At 38.7% G+C, this 27312-nt stretch overlaps 1 protein-coding gene across 8 annotated transcripts in view; it reads left to right on the forward strand.

The window, feature by feature from the left end:
- The first annotated feature begins 298 nt into the window (after positions 1–298).
- Positions 299–27312, forward strand: part of DENND6A (DENN domain containing 6A) — a 48844-nt gene continuing 21830 nt past the window's right edge. For 5 of the 8 annotated variants that reach the window (XM_059663200.1, XM_059663206.1, XM_059663202.1 and 2 more), the window contains exons 1-7: positions 299–661; positions 11287–11325; positions 11430–11472; positions 21977–22089; positions 24603–24683; positions 26139–26244; positions 26841–26920. In XM_059663200.1, the coding sequence (XP_059519183.1) occupies positions 422–661; positions 11287–11325; positions 11430–11472; positions 21977–22089; positions 24603–24683; positions 26139–26244; positions 26841–26920 (702 nt within the window). In that variant the 5' untranslated portion in view covers positions 299–421. The remainder of the gene's footprint in view (positions 662–11286; positions 11326–11429; positions 11473–21976; positions 22090–24602; positions 24684–26138; positions 26245–26840; positions 26921–27312) is intronic. The other 3 variants (XM_059663201.1, XM_059663207.1, XM_059663208.1) reach the window with 3 other exon arrangements.

Genomic DNA, 27312 nt, shown 5'->3' on the forward strand with positions numbered 1-27312 from the left:
AACTGGCACAGAATAAGTGTTCAATGTTTGTTACCATTACCACTGTTTTAATTTAATTTAATAATACCTTATAATTATGGACCGGGATCATTCCAAGCATAATTCATTCCTTAGTCGCTGGACTGCGAAGGAGGGTGCCAGGACTCATAAGCCACCGTTCAGCCTCGAAGAGCTTTAAGACAAGGCGGCCGGCGCCTGATTCATAATCCAAGGCAAGCGCCGGCGTGACGTCCCCACGTCCGCGTGGTGCAGGGGCGGGACCGCGCGGAGCGGGGCTCCCAGGGTCACGTGGGTTCCGGTCTCGCCCCGGCGGAGCCCGTCCCCCGCGGCTGCAGCTGCGGCGGCTGCGCCTGCGCAGAACCGAGCGCGCTCTGCGGCTCGCTCCGCGGTGGAGGCGGCGCGAACAGCCAGGGGCCGGTGGATGGCTCTGCGGGGCCCGGAGAGCTCGGGGCCCAGCTCCCGCGGGCCATTGGAGGAGGCGGGGGCGGCGGCCGAGGAGCGCGAGGCGCCGGCTGAGGCTGAGGCGGCGGCGGCGGCAGCCGCGCCGCTGGACGATGAGGAGGACGATGGCCGCGGCCTGCTGCGCTGGGACGGCTTCTCGGCCTGGCTGCACTGCGTGTGCGTGGTGGGCTTCGACCTGGAGCTGGGCCAGGCCGTGGAGGTGAGGCCCGGCCGCAGCGGTGTCCCTCCGCCCTGTCCGGTTCGCGCCCGGGCGGCCTTTGCAGAGTGTGTGGCCTGTGCCGGCCTGGACCCCGGCCGCCGCGCATCTGGGCGTGGCGGGCCGCCCCTCCGCCCTTCGTTCGGGGCGGGCTGCGGTCTGTTGGCAGTTCCCCTGGGAGCATCCTGGGCTGCGGCTGGGGGTGAAAAGTTCTCCCAAGGCCCCTCCTAAACACTTGCTGTTTTTCGTTTGTGTTTTTGTTTTGTTAACCCGGTGTCGCCAGAATAACTGAAATGGTTAGCGGCACCTGGAGGAGGCGGCAGGCGGGATGCTTGGGACTTTTTCAAGAAGCAAACAATGCCCTTGACATATGGTGAAATAGAATAGCCAAGCTTCTTACAACATACTACTTTTTTTTAGGCTAAGAGATTGTTTTGGTCATTCACAGTAGTAACTCTTAGAGCATTTTAGTGAGCCTGAACCGAAAGGCATAGCATGCATTTTCTCATTTTCTTCCTTTGGTTCCTCACTTCTGTTATTTCTTGATGTTGCTTCTGAAGCAGTCGGCCTGAAAGCTAATATGAAGAAGAACATAGGGAATATCTTTTGCTTGTGAATCTGTCAAATTTCCCATCTGTATGGCACCTTATTGAAAGGCCTTTGAATCTTAATCTGTTCTTGACATTGTTTCCCTACTTTATGTAGCATAAGAGATTGCCTGTCTTTATGTGTCCAAGAAAAACGTTATCAGAAGGTTGTAGGTTTGAGATTTTATTTTTTTATTTTTTTTGGTAGTGATGCCATTTTAGTGCACCATCTCATTTTTACTTCAGTGACATGAGTTGGCTAGGAAAATTGGCCAGGGAGGTTTTCCTTAATTCGAAGATACTGCTTTTGTATTCAGCCTGTCTTCTTTGTGTTTTATCATTATGTCGTTCCATACACGGTTTCCACAAAGATCTAGGCATTATGCTGGTTGCTGGGCATACAAATATGAACTATATGCTCTAAACTACATTTGTGGATTGAGACTACGATTTAGGGAAGAACCAGGAATTAATCACAGTAGCAGATAGGGCCAAATGCGGTGCCTGGCACATACGGTGTTCAATAAATACTTGCTGATAGAACGAGTGAGTACAGGAACAATTGTTTATCTTATTGAGATAGAAACAACTGGTTCCCAAAGAATTTGAAGAAGAGATTTATAAACCTTCTATTGACTATATTGACACATTAACCTGAAATTATATGTATAGCAAACTACAATTTAACCAGAAAACAATGGTTTGGGTTGTCGCAGTTTATTGCATTTTTATATAGCTATAGGAGATCTTTGGGGACTTTCATCATTTGGGACATTCTTTTTAACATGAGTATGTTTTTCTGACCAAATAAAGAATACTTAGCATAATTGAGGTGCTACAAAAATGTGGATCATTAAAGGTCTTATTTTGAATTTCATTTTCCATAGTATGTGCTATTGCAGAGTTTTCTTTAGGTCAGTTATTCATAATGTTTTTTGCATTCTGAAACTTTAAAAAAATATATGATGAACTTCATGAACTCTCTCCATTAGGAAAATGCTTACTAATGCAAAATTATGTATTTGTTTCTTGTACTTTCTGGGGGTTATCAATGGACCTTATAGTCCATTGTCTCTAGATTAAGAACTATTGATTTTAGAAGGTGTAGGATGAGGGTGGGGAAGATTCCCTAATGAAGGATCCAAAGACAGATAAACACATTAAGTGAGATGCAACACAATTTTGTTTTGTTTTCCTAAGAAACATAGAACACTGCATTTTGCCACTTTTAAAGAAAAAGGAACACAGATTAGAAACTGATATAACAAAATAGTTGAAAAACACACAGTATTTTACCTTTGTATTATGGCCCTACCCAGGCCAAAAATGGACAGGAGGAGTGGCTATAATGGGATGACAAGGAGTGTGTAGCCTGGCTGGTGTGGCTCAGATCTATGAACCAGGAGGTCATGGTTCAATTCCAGGTCAGGCACATGCCGAGGTTGTAGGCTCAATCCCCAGTAGGGGTGTTCAGGAGGCAGGCAGTTAATGATTTTCTCTCATTAATGATGTTTCTACATCTCTCCCTCTTACTTCCTCTCTGAAACAAATAAAAATACGTATTTTTTAAAAAGGTGAGTGTAGAATTGTGTTGGAGAAGTGACATATAGTAGTCCGTCTCTACTTCCTATAAAGCACAACCATGGGGACTCAAAAGGAAAATTAGTTGAAGAATAGGTAAAAACTAAGCTTGGACAGTAATATCCTAGATTACCTCCCTGTGCTATAAAAAAACACAGTCATTGAATCTTAGGCCTGAGAGACTTAAGAATCTGTTCTGCCAAGACAGAAAATACCATTTGCAGATTTTAAACAAATGCATGAACAGTGCCACTTATTTAAGTTTAAATCCCTACTGAAGTGACTATAGAATATTGATCAGGAACTCTAGATTCTAGAGCTGGTTTTAATCTGTGTGACATTGGGTTCACTACTTTGCTTGTCTGAGCCTGGTGCTGCTCCTCTGTAACAGGGTAACAGTACATTTGTCGTGGCATTGTGAGGATTAGGTAAGTTAATGTTTGCGAAGCATTTGAAATAGCATGTGGGACCCAGTAAGGCCTATGTAAGCATTTAGAGTCCCTTTTTCTTTTTTAAACTATGTTTTTATTGATTTTGGAGAGGAAGTAAGAGAGAGAGAGATAGAAACGTCAGTGAGAAAATCATTGATCAGCTGCCTCTTGCACGACTCCCCACTGGGAATGGAATCGTGACCTCCTGGTTCATAGGTCTTTGCTAAACCACTGAGCAACACTGGCTGGGCGAGAGTCCCCTTTTCATTTTTGATGGGGAGAACCCCTCACTTTTTGCTTTGTGAAAATGAAGCCTTTGGACTTCAGTTTTCTTACTTGTAAGATGAAGTTGAGTTACTAGAATCAGTACTTTTTTCTTTCTTTTTTTTTTAAGTAGGGGACTATTTTCCCCTGTGTAAATAAAGACCTGGCTAATCTGGTTGAAATGTTGCCTGTGTGTGTATACTTGGTTATAAGCAGCAGAAACTAAGCTACAGCTCAAGCAGAAAAGGGGAACTTGCTGTAAGTCTACAAAGGTGTTTTAAGATACCCAACACACAAACCTAGTGGGGCTTCAGAAAATGGCTAGAGCCCAGAACCAAGCACACATCTTATTTATGCTCTCGTTTTATGGATTTTGTTCATGCTTTGTGCTCCCTGCAAACTGACTTCCTCTACTTCTGTGATATTTATGGTAGTGAAGTTGCCCCTTTCAGCCACTTCAATGGAGAGTGAATTTCACTCTCCTTCCAAACACTAGAGGAAGGTACTCAGGCCTGGTTTGGGGCAGATTATCACTCTGATACAGCCAACTGAAGACCTGGGTGGTTGGGGCAGATTATCACTCTGATAGAATCAGCTGAAGACCTTGTTGCACAAAATGTCAGGGCGGGGGTGGGGGGGTGACCCTGTCTGAGTGAAGGAGACAGTTGGGGGCAGGGTGTCTTTGGAGCTAGAAGAGCCGGCAAAAGGTACAGACTGCAGGAGGTGTACTTAGCTTCTTTTTTTCCCCTCTGATGAGATCGGGCGTGTTCAGGGTGGTATGGCCGTAGACTTTTTTTCCCTCTGAAGTGGCCCTGAAACATCATCAGAGAATCCACGTGTGCTGTGGAATAGGTTTGAAAGTCTCTGGATTTAAAATCGTCTCTGTTACTTCTAGATCTGAAATTACCTGATTATCTAGGAAAGCCTTAATTATCTCAATACTACAGAATTGCCTTATTTACTTAAGTTCCCCTCCCCCCCATTGAGTAATAATGTGCTCATTGTTGAAAACTTGGCAAGAAAGAAAATTATAAACACTAGAAAACATCACTCATATGAAGAAACAACTGCTATCAGTATTTGGCATTTTTGTTAATGCTTTTTTTTCCCCCTTTACCTAATTTTGTATCTGTCAAGGATTAATTTGTTAGTAACAGAAACCCTGCAGAGTAAATTTAAGCAAAAAGATTGATTGTGAGGAGTCTCTTGGGACACAGTTACAGGAAACAGGAATGAACCTTATGGAATTTGGAAAGCCCCAGGCTTTTTTGCCTTTGTTTCTGGAGTTGTGTGGTCTTTTGTCTCTGCTTTTCTTTGCATGTCTTGTTCCATTCTCCATGCTGAGGGTGGTTTCCTCTGCAAGTGTCTCAGTTTCAGCTCCCAGGTTCTACTTGACTTTGGGTTACCCTGGTACTGATTTTAGCCACTCTACTCTTATTCTGGAATCAGACTGAAGTGTAACGCAAGTAGTGGAATATCCGATTGGCTCAGAATGGGTTAAGTTCTCTGTTTTGTTCAGTGAGCTGTAATCAGGAGACAGGGTCTCAGTAACAGTAGTGGCTACTTAAGCTCACTGCTGCAGAAGGCAGGAAGGAGACACTTTCAAAGCATGGGCTGTAAAAGTCTGCTTTTATTGATAAACGTTCTCATAAACAATTTGCCAGATCATTGAAGAGTCTTTATAAATATAATTTTATGGACCATAATTTATTGAACCATTTTCCTTAATTTGGATATTTAGTAGTTTCCTTTTTTAAAAAAATATTTTTGTATTGATTTCAGAAAGGAAGGGAGAGGGAGAGAGAGAGAAACATCAGTGATGAGAGAGAATCATGATTGGCTGCCTCCTGCACGCCCCACACTGGGGATCAAGCCCACAATCCAGGTATGTGCCCTGACAAAAATTGGTGACTTCTTGGTTCATAGGTTGCCGCTCAACCACTGAGTCACGCCAGCGGGGCAACTTCTGCTTTTTTGAGTCATTGCCTGTTCCCCCTTATCCTCTAAGCAGGGTGGAGCCTGGAGTAGTCACCAATTTTCTTTATCTTAGCAGTTTCTGTTTATTCTGAGAAGGATAAACACAATTATGTGAAGGGTTGTTTCGTTCACTCTTTAACTGAGTGATCTGTAGTCCCAGTATTTGATCATCAGCAAGTTTACTCTTTTAATTGAAATGGATGTTATGTGTAATTGTATGTTGCTGTACTGTCTCATTGAACCATCTGTTCAGCAGGTATTTATTGGGCACTGGTATGTTCTAGAGATAAAGCCTTGATCATTCCCTCATCATCAGGTGGCAATTGAGCAGGGAAGGTAGGCTATTTAACAGTGAGTGCTTTGGTAGCACTCACTTGTGAACTAGTAGCACTTCATAGTTCTGTGATTTGAGAATTAAAGCTTTAGTGTCCTCTTGAGCTTCTTAGGCTCCTAGATTTTACAAAGGCTTCTTTGGTGTTACTAATCTCTAATTCTGTTATGAAATTGTATAATCCCAATCGAGAGATAATCTGGGGCATTCTCTTGTCCAGTTAGTCCTGTCACAAGTACTTTATATTTTTGTATTTACTAAGATGCCTGATGTAAAACATGGACAATTATATATAAACTTTATTCTTTTTTAAAAATATATTTTATTGATTTTTTACAGAGAGGAAAGGAGAGGGATAGAGAGTCAGAAACATCGATGAGAGAGAAACATCGACCAGCTGCCTCCTGCACACCTCCTACTGGGGATGTGCCCACAACCAAGGTACATGCCCGTGACTGGAATCGAACCTGGGACCTTTCAGCCCGCAGGCTGACGCTCTATCCACTGAGCCAAACAGGTCAGGGCTATTCTTTTTTGAGAGAAATACTTCACTGTCCATTTCATATTCAAATTGATCAAGCTTTTCCTGTGGCATAATTTACCTTCAATCGTGAGAGAGCTGGAATCTTAGACTGAGGCCCAGCCTGTCCTAATACTGTGATGTCAAGTCATTTTTTCTACTTTAAAAATAAGTAAATAAATATTTTCATTTAAGTATAACATACATAGAAAAAAGTACACAAATCCTACGTCTGTAGTTTAATGAATTTTTATAAAGTGAACATACCATGACAATACCATGGGATTAAAAATGCCCTGGATGTTATCGCTGCCCCAGAAATTTCCCTTCTTTCAGTTATGACTCATTCCCTTTTCCCCTTCAGCCCCTGGCAACCACTAATTGACTTTCTGTTTCAGATTCTGTTATTCTGTACATTTCATAAGAATGGATATTGTGCGTTTTGTGTCTGGCTTCTTTCACTTAGTATAAGGTTTTCAGGGTTCATTTATATTATATGTATTTAGTACTTCATTCCTTTCTACGGTTGAATTTTATATCAATCTAGCAGGGAGGGTAGACCATTTAATAGTGAGTATGGATATACTATATCACATTTTGTTTATCATTCAGTGGAAATAAGGATTATTTCTACTTTTTTGGCTATTACGAATAATGCTGTTTCGAACATTCATTCACAAGTTTTTGTATGAATATGTTTTCACTTCTCTTGGATACATACCTAAGAGTGAAATTGCTGGGTCATATGCTAACTATGTTTGCTAAATTGTTATCCACTATGGCTGCATTTTCACATTTTCATCAATAGTATATGAAGGTTCTAATTTGTCCATATTCTGTCAGCACTTGTTATTGTCTGTCCTTTCGATTACAGCCATTCTAGTGAGTATTAGGTGGTATCTTATAAGTTTATTTGCATTTCCCTTATGACTAATGATGCTGACTGTCTCTTCATGTGTTTTTTGGCCATTTGTATATTTTTAAAAAAAATATATTTTTATTGATTTCAGAGAGGAAGGGAGAGGGAAAGAGATAGAAACATCAATGATGAGAGGGAATCATTGATTGGCTGCTTCTTGCACGCCCCCTACTGGAGATAGAGCCTGTAATCCAGGCATGTGCCCATGACCTCCTGATTCATAGGTCGATGCTCAATCACTGAGTCACGCTGGCCGGGCAAAATGTATTCTTTAGATATTCTGTATATTAGACCCTTATCAGATATTTGATGTGCAGATATTTTCTCTCATTCTGTGAGATGTCTTCACTTTCTGGGTAGTGTATTTTGAAGTACAAAAGTATTAAATTTTGATGAAGTCTAGTATATTTATGTTTTCTTGGATTGCTTGTGATTTTTATATCATATCTAAGAAACCATTGCCTAATGCATGGTCATAAAGATTTATTCCTGTCTTGGCCAGTGTAGCTAAGTGGTTAGAGCATTGACCTGTGCACCAAAGGGTCTCGGGTTCAATTCCCAGTCAAGAGCACATACCTGGGTTGTAAGTTCGACCCCTGGCCCTGGTTGGAGCATGTGCAGCAGGCAACCAATAGATGTGTCTCTCACATCCATGTTTCTTTCTCTCTCTCTTTCTCTCTCTCTCTCCACCCCCCCCCAAAAAAAAACACACCCCGACTGGGAATTGAACCCACAACCTAGGGATGTGCCCTAACTGGGAATCGAACCCACAAGATTTCAGTACAGGACAACACTCCAACCAACTGAGCCACACCAGCCAGGGCAGGAGTTAATGTTAGAGATCAAGGCAGGTGTTTCTGGGGAAATGTAGTCTCTTCCAAGCTTGGGATGCTTGGTGGGGTTGTGCAATGGAGACAGATACTCAGCCACGTGGTAATAGATACCCATTCACAAACAACTAGGGTGCATGCAGGCATGAATTTTCCCCATGTCCAAGTAATACTAGCAGTAAATTAACTCATCTTCCTAATTTTTCCTTTTCCTGTGACCACGATTACTCCCCTACTGAGGTGGAAATGTTAGGGTATCCAGGGCAAGTGGCAAATAGACATATCTTTAAAGAGAATAGCCCCATTTAAAACATTTTGTAATACTGTTTTTCAGTACATATACATATTTTTCTGGGGCTTATGTTTTCCTGTTTTATCATAATGTAAAATATATACTATGCCATTTTTAGGCCTTAATAATTCTATGAAATAAAACGTTTTTCTTATTACCTGGCCACCTCTCTCTTATTTGTTATAACATGGGATGTCGTATCATAGGTAACAAAACAAGGATGACATTAGCTGATGCTCTGTGTCCCCCTTTGATGCCTCCCAGGAATGCAAGTGGCTTGGGCTTGAGCTGTGGAGAAAGTAAACTTCAAGCGAGAAAGAAAACTCCAGATACTGGGGCCAAACGATAATCGATTAATTTCCTTATAGGTGTCAGGAGCTAACTGACTAACAGTAATTGCCCAAACTTATATTTAAACTCCCCCCCCCCCCAACGAAATAAAGTATATACATAGAAAATAATTCTAGTAACTGACATTTGTGCAGTTCAAGCTACTTGACAATGGTTACTTTTTTTTTTTTAGATAGGGAGTTTAATTGAGATTTTTAAAATCAAGTATGAACTTTTCTATTAAGTACAGAGTGGACATTTAGAATTCTATAGCATATAATAATACACTGTTACTTTCTGAATATTATGTCTGCTCCAAAATAAAATACTGGATAGCCCTAAAAGAGTACATTGAAATGAATTTCTGGAATTCTGTTTGACAGTCTAGTACAACCAGTTTTTAAAAGGTACAACCAGTTTTTTGATAGGTTATGTAGTTTTTATATCCTTCTAGATTAAATATATATAGCTATATAAACTTCTTATAATATACACATACACAGACATATATACACATGTATATATTTAAGGTACTCTTATATAGGTAAAACATACCGACATCTTTTTCTATATTGTCATGCTGATATTTAAACCATAGGAAACCAAAGTCCAAAAGAATCACTGTGATTATGTAAAAGAAAGGAAAAAGAAACTTAAAAAGAAACTGTGTATTTGCTTTTGAGTGGATATTTTAATCGCAGGAAATAAAAATCTGAAGGGCACTTACATAAAACTTATTTTAGAGGCTAAGATTAAGCTATTACAGATCACTAAGCTTACCAATATGTTTTAGACCAGCAAACTCCAGGGTAACTTAAATGCAATGAGATTTTCATAAAATATGGCGAAATAGGTTTTAAGCGTCCCATTTCTGCTTTAAAGGGAACAAAGTAAAATAATCTCAAGGGAAATGTATCTACACATAACAAATTACATATAAAATACTTAGTTGTTGAATGGACTTAATTTGAAGGTATATCCACTGATTGAAGACATACAGTATATTTTAGTGTCTACTGTGTAGCAGAGATTGTTGTGGGCGTCAAGATAGAGTGGTGAACAAAAAAGACCAGTTCTTGCCTTCATGAATTGTGGAGACAGATTAAATGAGGTTGGTCAGTACATGGGATACAAAGCAGGGTAAGTAGAGAGAATATGCTTTGGTGTCGTTCTGTGTTTCAGGAATGGTGGATGGTTTTCATGTAACCTACTAGCTCTGTAGACCCTCCCCATAGACCTGGATTGAGGGCTGTGATTGCATGTTAATGATCACTACTGTAAGTGCAGTGAGGAATGGTGGCTGGTATACTTTGGAATCAAACTTAAATTCAAGTCCTAGCTCTGCCACTTAATACATAAATAAGTTTTGGGAGAGTATTTAGCTACTGTGAACTTGTTCCCTCTTTGGTAAAGATGGGGAGAATTGACAGGGTTGTGAAAATGAAAAACTCCAGAAGATGCTCATTAAGTATTAATTCTCCCCATCTTTTTTTTAACCTTAGTTTTCTTATATGTAAAATGGGGATACCACTACTGGCCTTGTCTATGATAGTAAGAACTAAATAAATGAAATAAATATGTGAATCTACTTTAATATGGTTTATCATATATTACTATATGTTATTTCTAGAAAGGGAAGATTTTCAGGCTCTCAGCAGCTTGGGGACTGGAAGAACTCATGGATTTTCCAGAAGTGGAAGTCATGGATCCCCACATTAGCAACCCAACATTAACATAATTTAGCTACTCTTTGTATTGTTTTCTCTCCTTTTTGTTGTCAGCCTCTAGCTAACCTGCTCATCTCTTCTTCACATTCCCAAGAGAATCTGGATTGGTCCACTGGAGCACTGATATTCTTGTGGGCAGAAGTTTCACACTCAGCCAGATACAGGCAGATGATTGGCTTGTAGAATGGGTGCCCTTGGATCTGGTGTTTACTAGTGTTTATTTCACAGTAGCTATTTTGGCCTAGTCTTCCTTCCTTTGCTGGGGCTATGGGGCAGGATTTTCCCTCAGAAGGTGGCTTTGATTACTGCAGACACTAAACTGACCTATCTAGAAAAATGCAATAATTATTTAAAGAAATTAGAAGTGGGATAGATTTTATGGTGGGAGATGGCCTTTGAAATTTCTTAAACTGCAGATAATTATTTTTTCATTTTTTTTTAAATAAGAAGTTAGTAATTTATGCTACTTCTTGGAATCAATTGAAAATTATTCTTGCTTAAAGTATATACCAGCTGATAGATCAATTTCTCTTTAGATTTTAGGCTTCCAAAGAAAAGACTCATTAAGCTCTGAGTTATTGGTAATTCAATTAGTAAGTTATTCTTGATAACTCAATATTTCACCAATCTTTTAGAGATAACTTTGAGTCAAAAAGATTTTTTTGGTCTAATATAAATTCTCAATTCTCCCAACTTCTCACATATTTCATTGTTAAAGTTTGTGAACTATTTCTTGAAACTATTTGACAATAGCCATATAGTATTTTAAAAGTACCTACTAATGTTTATAATATACACTCAACATATTTATGTATAAAATTTAACTCTTCTTCTCCTAGGTAATTTATCCTCAACATTCCAAACTTACTGATAAAGAAGTAAGTAAAAATATTGCTCTGTATAGTTTACTGTTGTATTTGTTTATTTTTATTGGTGTGTGTGTGTGTATGTCAACATATATAGCTTTTGTTTTCTTTTTCAGAAAACCAATATTTGCTATTTGTCTTTTCCAGATTCAAATTCAGGTAACTATTTTTCATGTGGTGTTTCTGTTGAATTTTTACTAAGAATACTGATTTTACTTTAATATGTGAAAATTGATTGAAACCGCATATTAGAACGCCAACTGTTTCAGCCTAACAGGTCAGTGATTTAGATTCCTAGCTTTATGATGTTTAGTCATGTCTTATTGATTATAGTTGGTTCAACGTTTAAAATAACTATAATGAGGTAAAACATCCAGGAAAAATAAACTGTTGAAATAGTGACGAGATTGAAAATCAGCAACATTGGTATGTTTGGGGATTTTTTTTGTTTGTTTGTTTGCTTTGTTTGGGGATTTATAATAAGTAGTTTACTTTTAGTTTAGGGTTTGAGAGCTTGCCAAGAACTCTGTAAAAGCACTAAGTTAAAAAACACACACACAAAAACACAACAGGTGAACCTGGTTATAAAGCATGACCATCAATTATTTTCACCCAATAATTTATGTGAGTTAATATATGGAAAGTACTTGGAATAGTGTCTGGTGTGTAGAAAACACCATATAAGTGTTTGCTATTATTTTAACTTGATTTTGCTGGTCTCTCAAACTCTCCCTAATTGTTGAAATCTTTCAGGTTACCTCTCGTGTTTCACTTTTAAAACAGCTTTTCAGGCGTGGTATAATGACCAGAGCTTTCAACTTCTTAGACCACACACAGAACCTTTTGAAGCAAAGACACTCCAGTTCCCTTTCCTTTTGAGGTTATTTCTTTTCTTTTCTTTTTTTTTTTTTTAAAGTATATTTTATTGATTTTTTTACAGAGAGGAAGGGAGAGAGATAGAGAGTTAGAAACATCAATGAGAGAGAAACATCGATCAGCTGCCTCCTGCACATCTCCCACTGGGGATGTGCCCGCAACCCAGGTACATGCCCTTGACCGGAATCGAACCTGGGACCTTTCAGTCCGCAGGCCGACGCTCTATCCACTGAGCCAAACCGGTTTCGGCTGAGGTTATTTCTAATATTCTACTAATTTAGTTTAATTAATCTGATTTGGGAAATTTGACATTTAAATTTTTTTCCTTTTCTTATAAATGCTTCCAGAGTTTTTTCTATATATTTGGAACTGAGCTTTTTTTTTTTTTTTTTAATATATTTTATTGATGTTTTACAGAGAGGAAGGGAGAGGGATAGAGAGCTAGAAACATCGGTGAGAGAGAAACATCGATCAGCTGCCTCCTGCACACCCCCTACTGGGGATGTGCCCGCAACCAATGTACGTGCCCTTGACCGGAATCAAACCCGGGGTCCTTCAGTCCGCAGGCCGACGCTCTATCCACTGAGCCAAACCGGTGAGGGCTTGGAACTGAGCTTTCATGACGTAGGTAAAAGAGAAGTGCTATTTTATAAAAAATAAAATTAAAAGATGCCTTTGAGAGATCCCTGTAGGGCATTTGTTCTGACTTGGAATTATTGGAATATTTTATTAAGTTTTGCCTACAAAGTCCACACATGCCGTTTTTAATGCAGTAAATGTTGGATTGGACTTCCTGGACTCAGGGTAAGCTGAGATGTATGGATTGCAGGATGAGGTGGTTATTTGTTTGGAGTTCCAGCAGATTCTACTCCACATTCTTCTCTTTCAGTTAATAGTTGGTTTTCATGGCTTTCTTTCTTTTTCATATCTCCACATGATCATCAAGTTATTATATGGTGTTCAGATAGCCTTTTCATTTCTAATTTTGTAATTAGTCTTTCCATACATCATTTTCTTACTGGAAATTAAACTGAGTGTAAATCAGAATTTGATCAGTATTTCAGGCATTTGAGTGATCTACCAATGTTTTGTAATGCCTTTTTAATAAAATCTACATCAAATGAAGTGTGGTTTATTTTATTCAAAGTATGATTGGCACTTAGAAGTAAAATTGACAAAAGATCTTAACAACAGACACCTTGCCCTCTTACCAGATGAATATTATTCTAGACACCAAAAGATTGTGAGTTTTGTGTGTATTTAAGATCACTGTTCACAGTTGTGATTATCCAAAAAGTTTATTTCACTTGTGTTTTATTAAATGGAAGTTGGGATTACTGTGCCAAATTTGAAATGGATTTAATTTTTCCCAAAATAGCTTTTGTTGTTATGAAAGGAAATCTAGGCACAAGTAGAGCAGTCTTTAGGAAAGTCTAGGGTTCGTTTCTATGATGCACACTTTTGTTTTTATAGGTTTTAGAGAAGGGAGAGGGAGAGAGAGAAAGAAATATTGATTGGTTTTCTCCCGAATGCACCCCGACTGGGGATAGAACCCGCAATCTAGGTTATGTGCCCTGATTGGAAATCAAAGCCTCAACTTTTTGGTGTATGGGAATACACTCCAACCAACTGAGCCACCTGGTCAGGGCTCCAGGTGCACACTTTAAAAAGTAAAACATTTAGACTTTAGTATGCTTGAATAGGTAAAAAAAGAATGCTTTGGGAATTCCCAATAGAATGATTTGCCAATTCTCCACTTCCTCCACCCCGTACCCACACACACACACCCTAGATTTAGAAATTGGTTTGTTTTTAGGTTTTGATTTCTTGTTCCATTTGAATGGTTTTTATATTTAGGAGCCTACATTTGAAGTATGCCTACTCTTTGATAAATATTTGTCAGATTTTATTTTTCCTCCTTATTGTTTATCGTTAACATTGTCTAGGTGCAAGAGTTCCTAAGGCTTAAGCTGTAATGGGTAGCCAAGGACTATACCACTGTATTTTAAACATGTCCAGAGAGAAAAGTAAGCATTAGTAGAGAAAGTTTCAAATAATTATGAATTCAAGAGAAGGATTAATCCTTGCTCTGGATGGATTAAATGTGCAGACAATATTTGTTGTCTCAGATTTTTTCTCTATAAATAGCAGGGACATTGTCATGTGCTTTACAGTTCCTAGTGCTGAAAGCAATGCTTCTCACACTATCTGTGTTAAAAGGCCAGTTGGATTTTCTTTTTTAAAAAAATATTTATTGTTGAGAGAATTGCAGATGTCCCCCTTTTTTTCTCTGATTGCCCCCCTCCACCCAGTTCCTGCCCAGCCTCAGGCCTTTACCACCCTTATTGTTTATGTCTATAGGTAATGCATATCCTATATAATAAAACCCAATATGCAAATCTACCAAACAGCGGAACAGCCGGTTGCTATGATGCGCACTGACCACCAGGGTGCAGGAGCTCAATGCAGGAGCTGCCCCCTGGTGGTCAATGCACTCCCACAGGGGGAGCACTGCTCAGCCAGAAGTGGGGCTCACACTGACAAGTGCAATGGTGGCGGCGGGAGCCTCTCCCGTCTCCACGGCAGCGCTAAAGACCCCTCGGGGATGTCCAGTGAGGGGTCCCAGACTGCAAGAGCCCCCCTCCCTCAGTGCATGAATGCTGTGCACTGGACCTCTAGTGTGCATATAACACCTTTGGTTAATCTCTTCCTGCACCCTCCCCTTTTTCTTCTGAGATTCGTTGGTCTGTTTCATGTTTCCATGTTTCTGGTTCTATTTTATTCATCAGTTTACTTTGTTTATTAGATTCCTTTTTGTTTATTTCGATTTTTAGATTCAGTTGTTGATAGATATGTATTCATTGCCATTTTATTGTTCATATATTTTATCTTCTCCTTCACCTCCTCCTCCTCCTCTTCTTCTTTATCATCATCCTTTTCCTAAAGAATACCCTTCAACATTTCATGTAATACTGGTTTGGTGGTGATGAACTCCTTCAGCATTTTCTTGTCTGTGAAGCTCTTTATCTGACCCTCAATTCTAAAATGAGAACTTTGATGGGTAATGTAATCTTGGTTGTAGGTCCTTGCTACTCATCACCTTGAATATTTCTTGCCATTCCCTTCTGGCCTGCAAAGTTTCTGTTGAGAAATCAACTGATAGTGATATGGGTGCTCCCTTAGAGGTAACTAACAGCTTTTCTCTTGCTGCTTTTAAGATTCTTTGTTTTTAACCCTTGGCACTTTAATTATGATGTGTTTTTGTATGGGCCTCTTTGGGTTCCTCTTGTTTGGGACTCTCTGTGCTTCCTGGACTTCTAAGCCTATTTCTTTCACTAGGTAGGGGATGTTTTTTGTCATTATTTCTTCAAATAGGTTTTCAATTCTTGCTGTCGCTCTTCTCCTCTGGCACCCTTATAATAGGGATGTTGGTACACTTGAAGTTGTCCCAGAGGCTCCTTACACTGTCTTCATATTTTTGGATACTTTTTTCTTTTTACTCTTCTAATTGGGTGTTTTTTGCTTTCTCATATTCCAAATCATTGATTTGATTCTCTACTGTTGAATTCCTGTAAATTAAAGTCCCTTGAAGCTCTCATTAAGATCATTGAGAAACCTTATAACCATTGTTTTGATCTCTGTATTTAGTATCTGCTTGTTTCCATTTCATTTAGTTCTTTTTCTGGAGATTTCTTCAGTTCTTTCATTTGTGACATGTTTCTTTGTCTCTGCATTTTGGCTGCTTCCCTGTATTTGTTTCTATGCATTAGGTAGAGCTGTTATATTTCCTGGAATGAGTAGAGTGCTTTGTGTAGTAGGTGTCCTGTGGGGCCCAGTGACTCAGCCTTCCCAGTTACCTGAGCTGGGCAATCTAGGTGCACCCCTGTGTCATCTGTCTGCCCAGTCATGTTGTAGTTGAACCTTGATTGCTGTTGGTGTCACTGGGAGGAATTGACCCGCAGGCCAATTGGCTCTGAGGACCAACTTTGACTACAATGGAAGAGCTGCTGTGCAGGAGACACCCTATGGAGCAGGACTTGCTTCCATGGGGCTTTGGTGCTCACTGAGTCTGCTCCTTGAGTGTGTTGCTTATGGATGTGTAGAATTGTAATCTAGTATGGTCGGAAGCTGTCCACCGGGTGCAGTGGCTTGGGGTCGCCTGGGAGGTACAAAGTCAGCCACTGCCTGGGGTCATCCAGCAGGAGCTACAGAGCTATCTACAGATTGCTGCTACTTGTATGGCCTTGGAAGTGCCCAGGAGAGTGAAGCAAGGCAGGCTGGCGCTAGTGCCTTATCTTGGGTCTTTTTTTTGAGAGGTATGGGGCACCCTGACTTCTGCTGCTGCTTGTTTGAGATATTTTAGGAAAGTTTGAAGCCTGAGCCAGGATAGACCATACATATGGAATAATGGCTGCAAAACTTGGGTGGGGTGCAGATTGGATGGGGTGGGGGGTCTCAGGGAATCATCAGGGAGAAATAAACAATTTGAGCCAGCTTGATGGAAACTCAGATATGGCTGCCAGTCAAGTCTGCGACAAGGAAAGTCTCAGCATATGAGCAATGACCCCTGTGAGCACCTCTGTCGGGGAGAAAGCCACCCCGAGTTCTTGCTCTGATGCCAGACAATCCAGTCCTCCCATATATCCCTGGATCCCCCCAAACTGCTGCCCCAGCACTGGACCTCAGAGGAAGTGAGTCTGTGTAAGTTGGTGTGCCAGCATTTTAAGAGGAACTGCCTGGGTTTCCAGCAGCCTCTGTGTTACTCAGCCACAATCCCCGCTGGTTTTTACAGCCGGAAGGTACGGGGACTTCTCTCCCCAGCTCTGGAACCCTGGGCGGGTCTGATATAGGGCTAGGATCTCTTCTCACGGGAGGCCCCCACAGCCACGATATACCTCCCAATTAAAAAAATGACACGTGGGTGCCGAACCAGCCTGTTCTGCACCTCTGCCCCTCCTGCCGTCGCAGTGTGCTTTCTTCTTTACTTGTGTAGTTTTAGGACTTGCATTCAGCCAGATTTCAGGAGGTTCTGAATGATAGGTTGTTCTGTATCTTAGTTGTAATTTTGATGTTGTTAGAGGCAGTGAGTATTGGTGTTTACCTATACCGCCATCTTGGTTCTGTCTCAGGGTGTTTTTTTGTGTGTCTTTTTTAGAGAGAGAGTGAAAGGGAAGGGTAGAGACACAGAGAGAGAAACATCGGTGTGAAAGAGAATCTTGGATTGGTTGCCTCCCGCACACGCCCCAACTGGCCTGCAACTGAGGTACGTGACCTTGACTGGAATTAAACCCATGACCCTTCAGTTCATGGCCTGACACTCTGTCCACTGAGCCAAACCAGCTAGGGCAGCCAGTTGGGTTTTTTAAAAATTTCCGATATAGTGGACCAATGTTTTTATAAAATACAGTTTAAAGAAATTTTTAGAAAAATGAAGTCCAGATTTGTCATGACAATATCAAATTTCTGTAAGAGTTCCTAAATACTTATTCTCAGTTTGAGTATTCATTTCATCATGGATCAGTAGCAAGATTTGTATACTGGCATCAGTCTATGGACTACACTTTGAGAAGCCCTGGTCCAAAGTTTCACTTCTCAGCAATTCCAACTTAACCACTTTAATCACAAGAAGAGTGGCTATAAAGAACTGAATGCCAAGGACAGGGCCAGCTCTTTTTTACTGTTGTTAATCCTCACCAGAGGATATTTTTTCCATTGATTTTTAGAGAGAGAGGAAGGGAGGGGGAGAGACAGAGAAAAAGAAACATAGATGTGAGAGAGACACATCAACTGGTTGCCTCCCATATGCATACCCACTGGGGCTGGGGATCAAGCCTGCAACTGAGGTACATGCCCTGGGGATCAAGTATGCAACCCCAGCATGTGCCCTTGACTGGAATTGAACCCGAGACCCTCAGTCCGCAGGCTGATGCTCAATCCACTGAGCCAAACCGGCCAGGGCAACTTTTATTTTAAATCATTGAATATAACTGCTGAAAGTGACTTTAAGTGATTATCTATTTCTTACTTTTGTTAAGGAAATTGAGAACCTTAGGTTAAGTGACTCTAGAAGGCTAATTATTGACAGACCTGTGACTAGATTTCATTGATTGTGGCTTCTTTTTCCTCAGATTATAACTTTTTCCTCATGATCACACTCATTAACCATCTTTTACATGTAATCATTAGGTTGCTTATGTAGAACTGCAGTCTCTTGTTATATAGACAAACTAAACAGGCCATACTGACAAAATAGATTCTTGTTTTAATTTTTATTGATTTTAGAGAGTAAGACAAAGGGAGAGAGAGAGAGAAACGTCAATGATGAGAGAGAATCATCGATCAGCCGCCTCCCGCATGTTTCCCACTGGGGGTTGAGCCCACAACCTGGGCACGTGCCCCATCAGGGAATCAAACTGTGACCTAGTTCACAGTTGATGCTCAACACTGACCCATGCTGGCCAGGGATAAATTTTTTTTAATTAAAAAAATATACATACATCTTTTATTTCAGAGAGAAAGGGAGAGGGAGAGAGAGAAACATCAGTGATGAGAGAGAATCATTGACCGGCTGCCTCCTGCATACCCCCTACTGGGGATGGAGCCTGCAACCCAGGCATGTGCCCTTGACTAGAATCGAACTTGGGTCCCTTCAGTCTTCAGGCTAATGCTCTATCCATTGAGCCAAACTGGCTAGGGCCATAAATTTATTTTTGGTGAGGTTGTAGGGTATCATTTTCTGCAATGCAAAAGTGAAAAAACCTGGTTGCCAATCTGTGATGCCCCTTTTCCTATGATAATGGTAGGTCAGGATGGAGAACAAAGGTTCTCAACAAAGCCAGACAAGGAGTTGATATTTCTTCTTCTTTTTTTAAAATATGTTTTTATTGATTTTTAGAGAGGAAGGAAGGAAGAGGGATAGAGAGATAGAAACATCAATGAGAGAAATACATCATCAATCAGCTGCTTCCTGCATTCCCCTACTGGGGATCAAGCCTGCAGCTGGAATCAAACCAGTTACCTCTTGGTTCATGGGTTGACGCTCAACCACTGAACCACACTGGTCTGGCAGGAGTTGATATTTATTTATTTAGTTAGTTAGTTAATCCCCACTTGAGGATATTTTTCCATTGATTTTTAGAGAGAGTGGAGGGAGAAGGAGAGAGATGAAGAGAGAGAAAGAGAAACAGTGTGAAAGAGACACATCGATTGGTTGCTTCCTCACAGGCCCCCAACCAGGGCTGGGGATTGATCCTGCAACCAAAGTATGTGCACTCAACTGGAATAGAACCCAAGACCCTTCATTCTGCAGGCTGATGCTCTATCCACTGAGCCAAACTGGCTAGGGCAGTAGTTGATGTTTCTTTAGTAATCTTTCATATGTGAATGGACAGATCTCTGAAAATAAAATAGGAACCATTTACCTCAGTTCACAAGGGCACTATGAAAGCCTTTTTGACCTGGTAAACTTGCCTCCTGACCAATTCTGTATAGCTTTTGGGTGTAGCTGGTCACTGGAAAGTTCTCACAGCATGATTTGGGAATGGGACCAGGTGGGTAGGAATTTAAGGCTATGGGAGATTCATTACTTACCTTCCACAAAGCTTAGCATTTCTTACATTTTCCAGATGCTATCATATCTCTTTCTTAAAATCCATTGCATTTTCCTGTTCTATCTTATAATGGTCTCAGAGAAATTAGTGTGTACTTCTCAGTGTGCCTGCAACCTAGGTATTTGCCTTTTCTGGGAATTGAACCCACAACCTTTTGATGTATGGGATGACACTCCAACCAACTGAGCCACACTGGCCAGGGCACTGAGTTGCTTTTTAAAAAACATATTGGTGCTCTGGCCAGATGAAGGTTTTTCTGGTGTTAGGAGGGCTGTACTTCCTTTTTTCTTTGATTTGGACTTGCTCTGGAGAACACCAATTTATGTATAATGTAGCCCCTCTTTGTTCCTGGCCAGTGTCAAGTCAACTGCAATTGATAATGATCTACTTATGGCCCTTGAAGTAATGTTTCTGGGAGATCAGTGTCTTGTAACCTCTGATTTTCATAATACCAAGTTTCAATGTCATCCTTCTGATTGTAACATTAGGGTTGAGGTTCCGGGGATCGTCTCCTTTTTATGTCTGAAATCATCTTTATTTCAATGTTCTCCACTCTTGAAATTTCAGTACCTGTGCCCTGTCTTGTCCCCGCCATCCAGCTCCTGTAAGAATAAGTATGGAAATAATGCAAATAAACAAGGTGCTCCCCCAACCCCAAAGATCAGGAATAGCAAATTTATACATTGGAAAGAAGATCAACCAGAAAGTTAAGAGCAATGATCAGTTTTTGCTACTCAAAAAATCACATGGCTTATCTTTCTCCACCTGAGAATTCAGAAGCTGAATATAATCCCTATAACTGTGACTGTAGGAGGACTACATGTTAGAAGTGGGAATGCCACCTGAGGATCCTATTTGCTATGTTAAATTTTCAGTGTTTGAGATTATTTGATTTTTAATGGAATGGCCCTTTGTTTTACAATCCTTTATTTAGAGGGGTCTGCCTCTGTTTTTAACTTCATAAGGAATTACAATAAAGTGTATTTTTTTTAAAAAGAAAAACATATTACCAAGTTTCTGTTTCCTTTGTTAAGAACTTCATGTGTAAAGTACTTCTGTGCATAATAAGTAATAATAAAATCTTGAGCACATTTTATATTTAATATAATCCTATTTTAAATATAGTAACTGGGAAAAATTTGAGTGACAAGTTACTTTCATCTGTCTTTTTAGGATATTCAGTTTTTTGTAATTATTGCCTGACAGTTTAGTTGTAAAGTTTACATGTTTTAAAACAAGAGGTTTCCTAAAATGATTAAAGGTTAAAAAGTTATTTTTAGTTAAAATAGTAAGTTTATTACTTGAGCTCTTCCTGACTCAGCTATATTATGCCTTTTTTTAAAAATTCTCATTGTGAAATATAAAACACATACAAGGTCAAGAAATACAGTACTTCAAAAGCCCCATATGTCTCCTCCAAACACTGTTTCCCTCCCCTTTCAAATGTAACCACTACCCTGATTCTTACAGTAATAAGTTTCTTGCTTGTTTATAGTTTTATCACCCAACCAAGCATCTCTAAAGTCTGTACTTTTGCCTGCTTTTTAAAAATATATTCTTTTATTGATTTCAGAGAGGAAGGGAGAGGGGGAGAGAGAGAGAAACATCAATGATGAGAGAGAATCATTGATTGGCTGCCTCCTGCACACCCCACACTGAGGATTGAGCCTGGGCATGTACACTGACCAGGAATCAAACCATGACCTCCTAGTTCATGGGTCGACGCTCAACCACTGAGTCACACTGGCCAGGCTTGCCTGCTTTTTTTTCTTTTCTTTTCTTTTCTTTTTTTTTTTTTTTTTAACAATTATATAAATGGATTTGAACTATGTATTATTTTGTATTTGGCTTCTTTTGCTCATTATTATACTTGTGAGTCTGCATTACATGCAAACAATTTTAAGTAATTTTAATTACATGGGGAAAATGGAAAAATAATGCAGGAAAAATAATGCAGGACTTAGGATGCATGTTTTACTAATGGCTTTGCCTCTAACCCGTGAAGATAGTGTGAGCAAGTCACTTGAACTGTCAGGATCTCTTTTTTTCTTCTCTAAAACATGATGGAATGGATTTAAATGATGCTAGGACCCTTGCCACTCTAACATTTAATGAAACTGGATAAGTAAGTGTTATACTGTGCTATCCTAAATTTATTTCATTTTTGTTTTCATTAGGTTGTCTTGGAGATACCCAGTTCTGTTTTAGATTTCGACAGTCTTCTGGGAGGAGGGTGTCACTGCATTGTTTCCTGGATCAATTTGACAAAGATTTACCAGTTTACTTAAAGGTTGGAAATGTAGTAATGAAAGAATGTCTATGTGAGAGGAAACTTTAAAACTCAGTTACTTCTTATAGCATTCAGAAACATTTTGCTTTTGTTTTGTTACTATATCACACTGCTGAATTTCCTAAATCTGATTCATATAGATTCAGTATGTGAGTGAAGGAGACTTTATAAAGTTACTGTTCTTGAGATGTAATGCCCATTGGGAGTTAGAGAAATTGATTAGAATGCTGAAGTAATTTTCTTTCATTTGTTAATAACTCCTTGTTTATTTTATTGTATTTAATCCTCACTCAAGGATATGTTCATTAATTTTAGAGAGAGGAAGGAAAGAGAGAGAGAAACTGATGTGAGAGAGAAACGTCGATCAGTTGCTTCCCATATTGGCCCCAACTAGGGATTGATTGCACCCACAATGTAGGTATATGTGCTGACCAGGAATCAAACCTGCATCCTTTTTGGTGCATGGGATGACACTCCAACCAACTGAGCCACCCTGCCTGGGCAATAACTCCTTGTTTAAATTTTCTTTTTTTAAGTTTTATTCTTACTGATTTTAGGAAGGGGGAGAGAGAGAGAGAAGGAGATACATCAGAGATGAGAGAGAATCATTGATTGGCTACCTCCTGCACACTCCACACTGGGGATTGAGCCCGCAAGCCAGACATGTGCCGTAACCAGGAATCGAACTGTGACATCCTGGTTTAAAGGTTGACATTCAACCACTGAGCGACACTGGCTGGGAAATAACTCCTTGTTTAGATGTGGAGATAGGGTAGTATTATACCAGTAAATATCACCCAGAGTCGAAGATTCCCTGTGGTAATTAATCCCTACCTTCTTTATGATAGAATTAGAATTCTCTTTTTGATTTTTTTAATGAGCTTTATTTTTAAATTATTATTTATTAAAAATAATTTTAATAATTCCGATTATTCCAGAGCATACATTTCTGTTTTGTACCCACACTTACATTTCTAACTGTGTGAGGAACATTTCCATCTATATGTGCTATCAGCACATCCAATATGAACTTTAGTTTGCCTACAATCAGCAATTACAGTATACCTAACTGGTTTCACCAAGGATAGCAACCCTCTCCCAGTTAGCCAAAGAAATGTCTCTTATAGCCATCTGTTCCTTTCCATGACCTTTTGCTTCCACTATTAACATATTCTTTCAATTGATGATAATAATCACTACATTTATTAGACCTTTTTATGTTCTAGGTTCACTGTATCAATAAGTATATATTATCTCATTAATCTCTGTAGTGTTCTGAGAGCATTCCTTTTGCAGATGTGGGAATTAAGTGTTATTGAGGATATGAAACTTGCCCAAAGATATTCCAACGCAATATATCTTGCACAGTGTTCCCAGCTAAAATGTACATATGTATTATCTAAAAATAAGTAAAATCTAAAATGACTACGCATTGTTTAATGAACAAAGAGCTAATGATAGTACTGTTTGCTTGTGCTCACTTTCTGGGCCTTCCAAAATAAGGCCTTTACCTTTCCAGTTTCCAACTTTTTACCCTTCCTATACATGTGCCATATTTTAGCCTAAAAAAACTACTTTTATCTTGCTTTATTTCTGAGATAGCTTTTATTTTTCTGTTTATTTTTTGCTGAAACTCCTAAACCTGGAATGTCTTTGTCTTTGTTTAAACATATCTATCCTTCATTGCCCAATTCAAAACTAGATGTCTCCATGAAATCTTTACTGATCTACATAGACAGAGATAATCTCTTCCCCCTTAACCTCTTTGTAACACTTAGTGCTTTGTACCTGCCCTCCTATTCCATTATGGTCATTTTTGTACTTTTCTTATTCCTCTTAGATTGTGATCTCCTTTAGGAACTGTGTCTGATGCATCTTTCTATCTTCTCTAACACAATGCCTTGTTCAGAGTAGGTGGTCGGTCGATAAGCATTTGTTTAAAAATATCAAATGAGGAACCAGGCCAAAATTTATTCCATTAGGATGTTAAAACTTAAGTTTTTTGGAATGTAATTACCTTTCAAATTGTATGTTGATAAATATTCCAATATTTCATTATTATTGGGTAAAAACATTACTGGCTACATAAGATTCAAGTTGGCATTTAACTCCTTTTGTTTCTCTCTCGAAATTTTACATTAGGACACTTCATTTTACTAAGACTGTCCCCTAATGCAAAAGTATAGGCAGGATTTAAAAAATTATACAAAGCATTGGGGAAAAACAATTTAATTGTTCATAACTCCCTTTAACTAGTACAGCTATGAATAAAGAACATAAACAGAGTAAGTTACAGGGGGAAATATGACTTTATTAATGATTATTTCATCTTTGGGCAAGTTAGGTTTTTATCTGGCTGTTACTGTCATGATTGTTGTTTGTGTTGGTGGAAAAGCATAACTACCTCTTTGTGTATACTTCATGACTCCATTCGGGTTTATAAAGGAACTTAATGTTAATAATAAAGGATGGCTACACATAATTATATTTTTCATTTGTCACTTCTTTCATAGAAGGATCCTGCTTATTTTTATGGATATGTGTATTTCCGACAAGTTCGAGACAAAACTCTAAAAAGAGGCTATTTTCAAAAGGTAATTTTCAGATACACTATAATAGAAAAAATATTTTTATAATATGGTTAGAAAGATAGAAACTATCAGAATGAATAGTCTTTAAAGTCTTTGATATTTTATTTTTAAACTTACTAGAATTTATATTTATCTTTGTGTTTTTTTAGGTTATAAACATCTGTTCCTAGATTTTTATCTGCTACTAAATTTTACCTTTCTGCTGCCTCTGTAGTATATTCATGACAATAACTTACAGTTTTTTATGAAACTGTCAAAAGCCAGAAGAATCTGCTTAGTTTTTAAAAATAGGTTTTTGATTTTTTTAGAGATAGGAAAGGAAAGGGAGAGAGAGAAACATCGATGTGAGAGCACAATATTGATCAGCTGCCTCCTGTAAGCCCCTCTATGGGGGGATCAAGCTGTAACCTGGGCATGTGCCCGTGACTGGCAACCTCCAGGTGCATGGGATAACACCCAGCCATTTGAGCCACCCAGTCAGGGCAGAATCTACTTAATTTTTACGTTTTAGAATAAGGGAAAGAATAAACAGATTATAATACAGTTACAACTAGTACTTTTTTGAAGAGTCAGTAAATATACTTTAGCAACATCTAGGCATAGTTTTTACTGTAAATATACAATCTTTTACTTTCTTTTAAAAAAAAAGTTAGTTGATTTCAAGTCAGTCCCAACTAATGAAACACACCTTTACCTTTTGTAACTGGAGTATGCCCTGACCAGTAATTGATGCTGGACTGAAAAGTAAAAAATAAATTTAAAGAAAAATAGATTTAAAAAATAAGATCAACATAATCTGTATCTAGTGATTAAACTGTAAAGCCACAATTTCTAAGTATGTGGCTATGACCATTGAACTCTAAAATATTGGGAGATAGGAGAGGATAAGGGTGAATAAGTGGTAATGGAAGGAAACTTGGGGTGGTGAGCATACAATACAATATACAGATGATGTGTTTATGGAATTGTATCCCTGAAACTCACTTAATTTGATTAACCAATGTCATCCCAATGAATTCAATAAAAAATAAAATAATAACAGTTACAAGTCTTAGTTTGAAAAAGCATCACAATTTGCTCTTTCCTTATTAGGAATAATTTATCTAGCTAATTCCTGATACTGTTTTGATAATGGTAGTAATAGCTAGCCTTTAGAAATTATCCATGATGTTAGTCTATTTACAGGAAATTCTTTTTCCTTGAAAGAAGGAAAATCTGTCAGTATGTTTTTTTATGTTCTTAAAGTGTAGTATTAAGGTTAAAACTTCTTGTATTCTGCAATTATAGTTTTATGTTTCCTTTTAACCATATACTGTAAAAACCTTTTTATTTCAAAATCCACACTTTTTGCTGAATTTAGATTGTTAGTAATTGCTGATATAAGAAATGACAAACTTAAATTATAATCATTAGAAAATTAAAAAAAACAACAACACCTTGTTTCTTTTTTCCCTCCAGTCCTTGGTTTTGATCAGCAAACTACCTTATATTCATTTTTTTCACACTGTACTCAAACAGATAGCACCAGAGTATTTTGAAAAGAGCAAACCTTATTTGGAAGCAGGTAAGTTAAACATTGTGTGACTTAAGTAGCTTTATGAAGGAGTTTTAAAAATTTTACTGGAAACGGTCTGATAATAATGAAGTTGACCTTTTAAAAATTTAGTTAAGAATTTTATGGTGGGAGAGAGATGTAAAACTACTCTTCTGGCATCTTTACCTAGAAACACGAAAAACTGTATCATTTATTATCTCCATTTGCACCATAGGACAATAATAAACAAATATTGAGTTAACATTTCTGATACTTAGTACTGTTAAACAGAAATCCTTATGTCACTTGATACAGAGAGAAGGCCTCTGCCAAGTGGTGTGCTTTTGTAGCTAATTTTAGTAGTAATAAATGAATAGAAAAACTCCTTTAAACCTATTATTTGGTTGCTTTAAAAAATATATTAACCAATTTTATCCTAGCAGAGGTGTATTTCTGGTGAAATGTAAGATATTTTCACTGCTTTTATTTTTTTTAACCTCTTTTCCAACCTTCCCAGTATATTTTTCCTGCCCTATAGAAAGTAGAGTTCTAAAATCTAATATGCTATTTTTCATATTTTAATATTTCCATTTATACTAAGGAAGAATTTTATTATGTTTTTACAGCTTGTAATGATGTTGATCGATGGCCTGCCCCAGTGCCAGGGAAAACATTATACCTGCCTATTATGGGGGTGGTAATGAAGGTAATAACTTATATTTCATTTGTCTCCTTTTTAAAATATCTGTAAGCGTGCATACACAACTTTTGCTTTTTAACTTCCTAATAACATCCAATCTTGTTATTGCCTTCACTTGTTTTTTTATTTTATTATTTTATTTTATGTGAGGAGTTACAGATATACCAGTTCATCCTGCTGCACAAAACCATTAGTCATACAACTCCAGGTGCACCAGTCCCACCTTCCTGTAAAGTTTGCATGAGAGGGCGTCATCTGTATATATCTATATATATAAAGGCCTAAGCGACCATTTGACCGGTAGCTATGACGCACACTGACCACCAGAGGGCAGACACTCAATGCACAGGCATGGAAACATGGAGCAGACTGATAAATCTCAGAGGGAAGGATGGGGG

Source organism: Myotis daubentonii, chromosome 14 (genome assembly GCF_963259705.1).
Source record: "Myotis daubentonii chromosome 14, mMyoDau2.1, whole genome shotgun sequence".
Lineage (NCBI taxonomy): Eukaryota > Metazoa > Chordata > Mammalia > Chiroptera > Vespertilionidae > Myotis > Myotis daubentonii.